General features: G+C 36.7%; 1 protein-coding gene across 2 annotated transcripts; it reads right to left on the reverse strand.

Annotated features, from left to right (window-relative positions):
- Positions 1–897: 897 nt before the first annotated feature.
- kdm8 (lysine (K)-specific demethylase 8) lies at positions 898–8979 on the reverse strand. Of its 2 annotated transcripts, none has more exons than XM_055152710.1 (9): positions 8887–8979; positions 8085–8369; positions 7356–7833; positions 6213–6394; positions 4021–4153; positions 3885–3935; positions 2301–2450; positions 1189–1281; positions 898–1100 (listed from the first exon to the last, which is right to left on the reverse strand). In XM_055152710.1, exons 2-9 carry the CDS (start codon positions 8153–8155, stop codon positions 936–938), a joined length of 1323 nt encoding a protein of 440 aa, XP_055008685.1. In that variant the 5' UTR covers positions 8156–8369; positions 8887–8979; the 3' UTR covers positions 898–935. The 2 variants fall into 2 exon arrangements, with proteins under 2 accessions (XP_055008685.1, XP_055008684.1); XM_055152709.1 differs by having other exon boundaries at positions 8807–8928.
- Positions 8980–10418: the final 1439 nt, after the last annotated feature.

Here is a 10418-nt window from a genome sequence, read left to right on the forward strand (position 1 = left end):
ACTTTTTTGACATAAAGAGATTTCTCAGTTCAAGCTAACCCGAGGACAAAATATTATATGAGGCACAAAATCTAGTACAAGACTTACTGTACCTGTACAGCAGTTACAGTGGAAAATATAATCCTCAAATAGGAGTAAAGGTATGCTGTTTGACAAATAATCTGATAATTACAGTTTTATTAAGAAGTTACTGAATGTGTTTTGCATGAAAAAGAGGCATTTTGGCTTTCACTTTTAAAGCTATTGTTATTCAGTTTAGATTCAGTCTAAAAATTCAGTCTAAGAACATGAACTGAACTGAAACTTTCAACACTGTGTGTTTCCTATTTGTATTCCACTTCAAAGGTCCTATATAATGAAAAATAGATAGAGTTTTAAGCCATGTTAGAATGTTATCACTTCAATGAAAACATACCTGGAGTTGTGTTTTGTTTTATTCACTCATGTTTGAATAATCCTGTATTATTAGTCTGTCTGCATCTCCAAAACTCAACATCTCTGTTCCACCTTGTGATGTCATGAAGCGTTGGTTTCAGGTTAACAAATCCTTTTGCCATTTGTTCAGTAGAGATTGGAAATTTCTGAGATTAAATTATCCAAATGATCCTAGAGAAGATGTATGAAGTTTAAAAACACTGTGGAGCACTTCCTGTATGACCACTTGACATCATGAAGTGGAATAGACTGCTTACAGTTTGAGAGAGAAGAACTCCTATTATGTAAGATTTGTTTGTTAAACATGTTACTGAAACAAAACTAAATATTTTGAAAAGGAAACAACACTGTAACAGATCAGAAAATTGTGTAATATGGGCAGTTTAAATAATCTCCTAATTGAGCGTAAATGTCCAATTCAAATGTGTTTGAGAGTATCAGTAAATGCAGAAACATTTAGATTTTGTACTTTTTATTATTAGAAAAGTTCACATCTATGACTAAGTCCACCAGAAGCTGACTGAAAAGCTGAGTTCTAGGGAGCGGACATAGTGCCAGTGTTGAACAGGGATGAACAGCACGTCTCCAGGTCGGAGCACACATTCGAGATACGGCGCCTTGGTAAACTCAGGGAACCGCTCCATATCTGGGTTTTCCACATCCACCTGCGGCAAAAGGGAAGCACAAAATTGGAAATACTGCATTCATTTCTGTGGCCTGACGCATATTATCTCTAAGCAGTGTCAATCCCACCTGACTAGTATTGTAGAGCAGAGATGATTGATGAGGGTAGAGCTTGTCTGTATGCTCAGGGGAGTAAAGGCGAATGTATTTGCTCCCCACGACCTGGAGATGTAGAGATGTTCAAAGTCCCAAGTGATAAATACAACCCAATGACATGATGAATTTATGACATGAACTAGAATTGTCATTATAGCTAAAGTACAGCGACATCCATCCAAGCAAAAAGACACATTGTTTGATTCGATTTCTCTCAAACTAATTATGTTTGATTAGTCCCAGGCACAGATGTAGGGGTATTAACACAACAGCTGTTTAGTCATGTTTCGATTGCTACAGATATGCCTTTTTATTGTCCAATTATGAGCAGCTTTATAAAAGAATGAAACAGAATAGCACTGAAAGAATGCCATGTCCAAACAAAGATGTTTAAAAAACTGAAAAAAAATATCACCAAAACATGAATTTGAATGGAGATCCAAGTATCCAAATGTTTGAAACTATTTAGAAACTTGGGCCCAACTTAGCCGTCATATAGTTAGCTGTGTATTACTAACTGGACGACTGAGGGATTACACAGATATTAGACAGCAATATAAAAGGTAAACAGAAAGAAGGTAAAGTACTATGATTTCTTACAATAGAATGAAAATCACACTCTGTTGTCTAAAGAAAGAGACTTTTAATCGGTATTGAGTATCAAATCTATTCATTTTGAGTTTGAAATTTTACTATCGTGACAACCTAATCTTTTGTTATTGTGAGATGACAAAAAAAAACAAAAACAAAAAAAACAATGGACATTTTGCAGCTCAGTAAGTGCTTTTATCCCTTATCTAGGGCTTTGCAGGAGGTTTAGTGACTGTGTGTATTTTTGTGCATTGACAAACCATATTGCTTATATAACACTTCTTTCATTTACTCAATATGTCACTCACTGATTTGTGGGTTTCAGAGTGCTCAAAAAAATAACTGTTGCCATAGTAATCTACAATCCAAAACAAAATGTAATCTTGAATGGTCCTAAAAATGGCACGCATGATAGGAAAGTAGGAGTGAAAACCATGAATGCAAATTTCAGTGTATATTCTTAACGTCTTAATATCAGTGAGCTGTGATGTCACCTGTGCGAGGAGGTTCTGTTGGGGGTCCTGGTGAAGGGGGGACACTGTACCTCCGGGTCCAAACCATGCGTTCACCGTCATGTGCTCCTCCTCTGTGTCGCCTAGGCAACAGTAATCAGGGATGCGGATATCCTCCTTCAGCTCCGGTATCTGAGGAGACATAAGGCCAATCTGTCACGGGGCCATTTTAGAGTCAACTCACCAACTCATTTCAATAACTGCACCGTATTAATCACCATTTCACAGGGGTGTACCCGTAACTGACAGCAGTAAATTGGGATAGCCACATACACACACACAAATACACACACATAATTAGGGCTGGGCAATATGGCAAAATAAATTAATCACATTTTTTCCACATATTGAGAAATCTTGATTTTCTATTCAAATGCAAATAAATATGATTTTTAATTAGAATAAGAAGGTTCATAAAAATACCTTTTAAATAAAACTGAGCTAAAACAACAAATTAATTCTTTCCACTTCAGTCCCATGTAACTCACAAAATTATCAAAATCATTCAACCAAGTGTGAACTCTGCTCCAACCACATGATTCTACTGACAGAGGACTGCCTGTGTAATCTGCTCAGTGAATTTGAAACAATTTGATCTTGATTTTGGAAAAAAAAAAAAAAAAGTATAGAGTAAGTATAATGTACGCTATCTTTAAGTTTGATTTTATCATGCATTTAGCCATTACTTATTTTTTTTATTATTTATTTAATTGAGAAATTGTAGAAATGTATGTGTGTACAAAGCTAAGATGCAAACAGAATATCCTACATAGAAAAATGATTGGATACAAAGTGCTATAAATTCAGATAACAATCCTTTGTTGGTTAATAGCCTGGTTGGTAGGTTGTTTCTATTCAATCTACCAGTAGCTACTGTACATTCATTCAAATGTAAATATGCACTGGCCTTTTATACGCCCATGAGAAGCAGAATGAATACACCAGTAATTACTATAAATTGTGTATTCTAAAAAATTGTAATATAAAATGCTAATGTCTCTTTGATCCAATAGACAGCAAACTGTGGCTTGTTATGTCGCAAAAATCTATGTACCTAAAGAAAACTACAGTATTGACAATATGTACCGTACCATACCATGTCCTGATGCATCCATGACTGTTTTTCTACAAAATCAGGTGTAAAATATGGCTCCCCTGTCTTCAAAAAGCCATTTGAGGTTTTCTGCTTGATATATCTATTCTAGTGGAAAAACATAAAGTAGTCCATAGTCTATAATACGCAGCTCTAACTTTTCTAGTTTGACAAGGTGCCCTTTCTCATAAAGTTCAGCGTAGACAATGTATCGACTGGGAGGGTAAAATTAGGACAAAAAGTCAATGTTGTTGAGAGCAATGTATTGTAAGGATGACAGCTGGCAGAGGGAGAAACTCATTCCTCATAGGGGCGAAAATATCAACGGGAGATGCATTTCAGATTATTACGCAGATTATTTGTTGATTTTTCAAAAGTAAATATTTAAAGAGCATTGGCTGTGATGCGCTGGGGGAATGTGGGGGTTTCATATATATTTACACGGAATAGGATCAAACGAATGGGAACTTTACCTGATCAAAAAGCTGGTGCTGAGCGAGATAACCCACGCCCTTCCCTTGATCCTGGAGGAAAAAACGTAAACAGTCTAAATATGCTCCCAAGTATTTTATGAGTCAATATAAACTTTAACCAAAAACAAGAACTTACTTTGTTTAAAATGAACTTATCGATGAATTCATTGACTGTGGTAAGAGTCTGAGACCACTCCTCGTCTGTGTATCGGGATCCCACCTCAATGGGAACGGTTCGGCAGCCAGCAACACCGCGCAGGTACTCTATGCTGTAGGAAACATAAAATTCTAATTTACAGTTGTTTATTTATGGTAGTACTTCTGGCTTTAGAATTAACTACATTTTAATATAAAAATGGAGTTTGTGCCATTCTGACAAAAGAAGCATAATACTATTCTGCTACTAATATTAGTCCATATTAAGATATTTTCTAATCTATGTTATGTCGTTTCCTCATCAAAAACATACCTGGAGTTGTGTTTTGTTTCATTCACATTCATGTGTAACATACCAGTCCTGCAGATTTAGGCTTTGAGTGTTCTTCTCTAAAGCAGAAAACACTCTGTAATGTCACGTGGTAATATAGAAAGTGCTTTTAAACTCCATACACCTTCACTAGAATCATTTGGATAATTTTAGCCTCAGAAATGCTCCTCTCTACTAAAGAAAACATAAGAGGTAGCTATTAACTTGAAAACTACCACTTCATGACATTACAAGGTAGAACAGAACATTTTGAGCTTTGGAGATGTAGACAGACTAATAATATAGGGTCACTCAAACATGTGTGAATGAAAAAAAACACAACTCTAGGTATGTTTTTGATGAGTAAACAGCATTATAACATAGCTTAAAGCTCAGAGTACAATGGTGTGTAATATAGGACCTTTAAATTGGGCCCAATCCTGGTCCAAACCTGAGCACACCTTTAAACAATAGTTTAACCACAGACTAAACAGTGGAGCACATATCCAGTCACACAAAACACAACTGTTTCTGATGAGGTAGCAACGTTCAAATATGGCTTCAAGATCACAAGAATCAATTTGGAGCAATATAGGCCCGTATATTATAGGATATATCTGTGTGACTAATTATGTGCTTTAATTAGATCACAGTAAGTGGTAAATGAAAAAAAAAAAAAACGCACATAAGTGATTAGATTATTTAATCATCAGGATAAAAGTTTCACTACTTTTCTTTTAGATTCTTGAAATATTGACCACATTTCAACACATTTCTGATGGCAGTCACACAATTTAAATTAGTGAAACTGTTATTTTAAAATAAATTAATATAAACAATCCCATACACCACTGATAAGTTGCGCTGCTCCATGATCTAGAAATTTTAATTAGCTTCTTTTAATTACACAATATTTTGCACTAGCACCTCATAACCCCATGGCTACTGCATCTATTTACATACAAATACAATAGAATAAACAAGGTGCATTTGTGAGGCTGCTCTATAGCACCAGGCCCATACCGAGGGTGAGCTTATGTCAGGTGTCAGAATCAATAGACAGTTGTCAAGAAGCCAGGGGGGACATAGAGGGATATCCCTGGACAGGCAGCTAGACTCAGAGTATATGGTGTACATGCAACTTTTCTAGTGGAGGGTCAGGGTGTGCAATGTGCCTCTGTGTTTGTACGCTTTTCCCTAGAATGTTCATCACTATGACACCCTCTAGTCTCTACAGATGTGACCCTGCTCCTCTAATCGACTTAGATAGCTTAATGTTTAATGCTAAACTGAGGAATATTCCAGGCAAATCAATGACATTGCCATGGAGACAAGAAGGTGGTGAACCCCTCTCCAAAAAAAAAAAAAAATTACACAGAGAAACGAAAAACAACTATGCCACAAAATGAAGTTGTGCGTGCTGCCATTTCCAAAAAGCAATAACAATACAATAAGCTATTATATACTGCATTACCGATAGTGTGTGGTTGGTGAACGTTGGCCAATCAGATCAGAGTGGGTTAGGGTAAAGGAAGGCCAGCAGCACAAATGGCCTGCTTCAAATGGGAGTCTGAAATGAGCTGCTGCTTAACAGGCTAGTATGAAATAAACAAGCTTTTTGAAATGTAAATCATGCATTGCTATTCGGGAAGAGGGGCAGAATAAATATATGAACCTTGAATTGGGCATAATAGGGCAGTCCTTCAATATGCTAGGCAACAGAAAGTAAATAAGTTTTGTATGAATAATAATTGAAAAGAGGAAGTAGAACAAAAGAGTTTATAGTGATTATAATAGATATAGTGTGAATATGCTATTTGGATTTGGCAAAACATAAAAGGTAAAATCCAGAAAATACACACCTCCAGGGATGGTCATTAAGCGCGGGCCAGTGGTCAATAGTCCCCTCTAAAATAACAGGTTTTAGTGGGAGGAGGTAGTCGGACTTAAAGCTCTCCAGCGAAGGACACTTTAGCCGGGGAATTGCCAAGTTGTCTTTGATCACAGGAACGCGTGGGCACCGTGGCAACTCAATCTTCAGTCTCTGTTAATGATGCCAACACAACAAAGGCTGGTTAAAGCGTGGCCAAAATTTTAAGCTGAAGCATGGACAACAACAAGGGATTTATATCTAGGCTTTTTGGGTTTGTTTTGATACTCTTAATGCTAAACCCTTAATTTTGGTGACACTGAAAAAGCCACAAGTGGTATTTGAATGGTTTTCATTTGGCCTGATATTTGATTAAATCTGACAAGATAAAGGGCAGAAGAGGACATGCCTCTCCTTCACTGAAACAGCAGCTAATGCTCTTGGCCAACGGCGCAACTCTGATAAACTGGTAAAAAAGGGAGAATGACGGGTCATGACATGCACTGCTCAGTAAAAGCTTTTGTAGCGACCAGACAATATTGTCATAATATTGACTATTGAGTGGATTTAATTTCATTTGGTGCTTGTTACCCCATGGAGTTGAAGGCCAAGGGTGTTTGAATATTCATATAATGAGTTGATAATTAGTCATAAGGCTACAACTTTAAATTATTAGACTATGAATTAAAGGTTTTCATTTGTACATACATATGTCTTTGAATATCATAGCATGATGGTTCAGGTAAGGTAATTCACTAAATTAAAACAGGCTTAATTTCAAATTCAAACATCGAGACTTGCATTTCCAAAATCTGTGACAGTCAAGATTATGCAAATTGATATTTATTGTTTTATATTTCAAGCCTCTATGTAAAAAGTGTTCCTACTAGGGCAGAAATGTCTTCTGTGTATTTTAAGATTTTCTAAAAGGTTCTAAATAGGCCAACTGGCTTCTGAATATATTGAGTGGAAAGTAAACTCATTTGAAAATTAGTCCCCAGAGGTGAAAGTAAAGGGCCCTAATGTACCTGTGAAAATATTCTTGTTATTTCTGTAGTAGATAAAATGCTAAATGTTGTGATAAGTTATTTCTGTGTCAGTGTACTCAGTAAGCTATTTTTAATAAACCACAAACCTTGGTCTTAACCTGTTCCTCTTCACCCTCTTCTGTGGTGTTTCTCCTCACTTCCGTTTGCAGTATTTTGACAATACTTTGAAGTATGTCATTCATTATAGCTGCTCCCATTAGTAAACCCATGTCACAAGTCTTGATTGCCTGTTGCAGCTCATTTTGTGTTGGATATTTCCAGCACAGAGCGGCTACTTTAAACAGACAACCATAGGAATATACACGTCTCCACTCTTTGTCAACATCTCTCCAAGTCCCTGTGTTGAGTTTCTCCCAGGAAAAGTCCAAAATGATCTGCGCCGTGAGCAAGAGGCGGTCACTCACAATGTCATTGTACAGCTGCTGCCTGGACCGTGCAAGCATTTCCACCACACTTGAGTCCACTTTGTCAGAGAAATGCAGGAGAAACTCATCCTCATTAGAAGGCAGAACGGCAGCGAGTTTTGACCACAACACCGTCATTGACGAGAAGGTCTCTATTAATCTGCAAGACAGAGAGTGAAGGTGAAGGAGGACACCTCTTCAGCACACTGGCACTATGATAAAGCACTTTAATTTTCTGCTAAATTTACTTCAAGATAGTTTAGGAGCTTACTGGTAAATAGATTACAAGGACACCAATGTTATAATTTGCTAAAACTGCCACTCGTTTGCTAGACATAAACAGGACATTTCTTTTTTTTTTTACACACTAGAGACAGGCTCACTGCAGCAGAGAGAAACAGATGTACGCACCTAATTTCCAAACTGGCACCAGTGGAAGGCAGGTGAGGACGAGGAGAGCCAAAGCAGTGAGCGTGACACATGCACAATGACGCCACTTTGTCACAGAGTTGGTGCAGGCGCCAAAAGTGTTTCTGAATGTAACTCAGTCCATTCGAGCTCTGGAAGCTATCTGCCACCAGCGGCTGCCAGGGAGAGCAGCGGGCCAACTTTACCCACCTGATACATTTGGGCGCATAAACACATCTTATGAGCTGTGAAGGATTCAGCGCACATGTGAAAGGCTCAGGCTGAAATCTGTAACAAGGCAGTGCAATTACACTCAGAGGGAACATTCAACTACAGCACAGTTACAGTCACATTATCTAAATATATGGACTCCTGTTTATAGCATATGCCATAGCTGCATATTAGCTAACTAAAGCAAGTTACAAGTCACACTTGACTAGAACATTATATGAGGAATTTCACTGTAGCATAGTCAGTAGCATTTCCATATCTTAATTGTCAAAAGAATCTTAAAAATGTATCTATATTTATTTATTTTCAGCTGTCATTCAAATTGTACTTTACACTAAATCAGTCACACATGAACTGACATGGAACTATGGAATATGAAAGTTAAATTACTTACAAAATACTTTAATTACTGATCTAAATAAAATCCTTAGGTTTATCCATGTGGTTTACCTAAATATTAATGCTAAGCAATGTTTTTAATTTAAATGTCTTACAATTATTTTAGCGAATTGACACCCACGGCTTCATCTAGTGTGCAACTACAAAAACAGAATATTTAAATCGCGTTACTCACCAAACATTTGTAGTAATAAAATTTATCAAATACCACCAGTGTTCTGCAGGCAGGTTGCTACCAAACATTAGCCGTGTATCACTGCTATGAGTCCGGGTAGGAACATAGTCAACAAAACATCGGTTCCGCGTTTTCTAGAAATTGCAGAAATTCTCTTTTCCCCACTCAAAATTTTGCTTAAACTTTGACGCATGCTGACGTTGTAGTTGAGTTGTTTACGATCGCATGGATGGATGATTTAACTTACAACATCCCCTAAAGGTAAGTAAGCCATGTACCAAAAGTATTTTCGAATCAAAGTGTTAAAATCCTTGCATACGATATTTCTTATAAAGGTTTAGCAACAATTTTAGCGCAGTGCAGTCTTCCCATTCTGAACATGATGCATTTTCTAAATTTTATCCTAATTGTCGAACTGCACTGACCTAACCTACTCTTCCTACTATATTGACCCCAGTATAAATTTGTCAAGTTTCATCCTCTTTGAGATGAGTGAGATTTTTTAAGGTAAGAAACACGTGTTTGTCATTTCTCTCCAATTTTATTTTGGGCAAATTTATGCAAATATTCAACATCTGGTTCTAAAAAAAAATAAAATAAATAAAAATTACAGGCCTAGTCATACAAAGCTAACCCAATAACTGCCTGTTTAGTTTGAGTTTTATTGCTTTCATTTTAACACATACAATGCTGAACAAACATGGTAGAAAACCTGCAGAGCATCTATTAAAACATGGCGTCTTTATCAAACGTCAAACACTGTAGGAAATTTAAATAATGTCAGCAAAAATCTCAGCACTTTTCCCATATGTAAAGTAGAGACCACAAGGGATTATGCATTTCTACTGTGCAGCAAAAGTCTTCAGTAGAACATGGAATAAGAAAAATGAGTTATAGAATGAAAGTGTGGTATCTCCCAGAGCATAAAGCTCAACTCAGTAAGGAGTTTAATAAAACAAACCTTTATTGATTAGAGAACACAACAAAAGTGCTGCGAAGAAAAGCAATGGTTTGAGATTGGATGTTCAGGTCCCAATGGGTAATATCCAGTGTAAGAAACGTGTGTGGGCTTTGTGGTACTTCTCTTTTTTCATTCAGTAGTATACTATGGAAATGTGTATTTATAGGCTGCTATGATATCTATTTCATTTATTTTCCTGCTATAAAGTCAAACATTTTGCCATTATTATTTGTAAGGTTTCCACCTACAAATCTGCAGAAATCTTAGTTTAACTGTGGATTAATTTAGCAAATTTGTGCGCACTGTTTTTCAGACTTCTGGTTCCTCCTGTCCTCCTGCATTCATCCCCATCTGTTCTCCCCTGTGCTTGGCTCTCGGTCCACTTAGCTTCAGCAAACAACACTAGAGGCAATGGTAAGTCTTTGTCATTTTTTTAATTTATATTTATTTTTAAAAACAGGATCTGTGTAGAACTGACATAGAGTTGTTATTAGGGGTGGGAGATATTGACAAAAGTGAATATCTGTATATCTTTTTGGACTAGCCTGATTACAATATTCAGATAATGTTA

This window comes from Boleophthalmus pectinirostris, unplaced genomic scaffold (genome assembly GCF_026225935.1).
Source record: "Boleophthalmus pectinirostris isolate CB_2022bp ecotype Guang Dong unplaced genomic scaffold, ASM2622593v1 HiC_scaffold_17, whole genome shotgun sequence".
Lineage (NCBI taxonomy): Eukaryota > Metazoa > Chordata > Actinopteri > Gobiiformes > Gobiidae > Boleophthalmus > Boleophthalmus pectinirostris.

What these genes read in the sequence shown, in the direction of transcription:
- kdm8 (XM_055152710.1), bottom strand. Translation starts at nt 8,155, where the DNA reads ATGTGTCACGCTCACTGCTTTGGCTCTCCTCGTCCTCACCTGCCTTCC. An exon ending in GGTGCCAGTTTGGAAATTAG is followed by an intron (nt 7,834 to 8,084) that starts GTGCGTACATCT and finishes TCTGTCTTGCAG; the next exon opens with ATTAATAGAGACCTTCTCGT. An exon ending in TGCTCTACAATACTAGTCAG is followed by an intron (nt 1,101 to 1,188) that starts GTGGGATTGACA and finishes CTTTTGCCGCAG; the next exon opens with GTGGATGTGGAAAACCCAGA.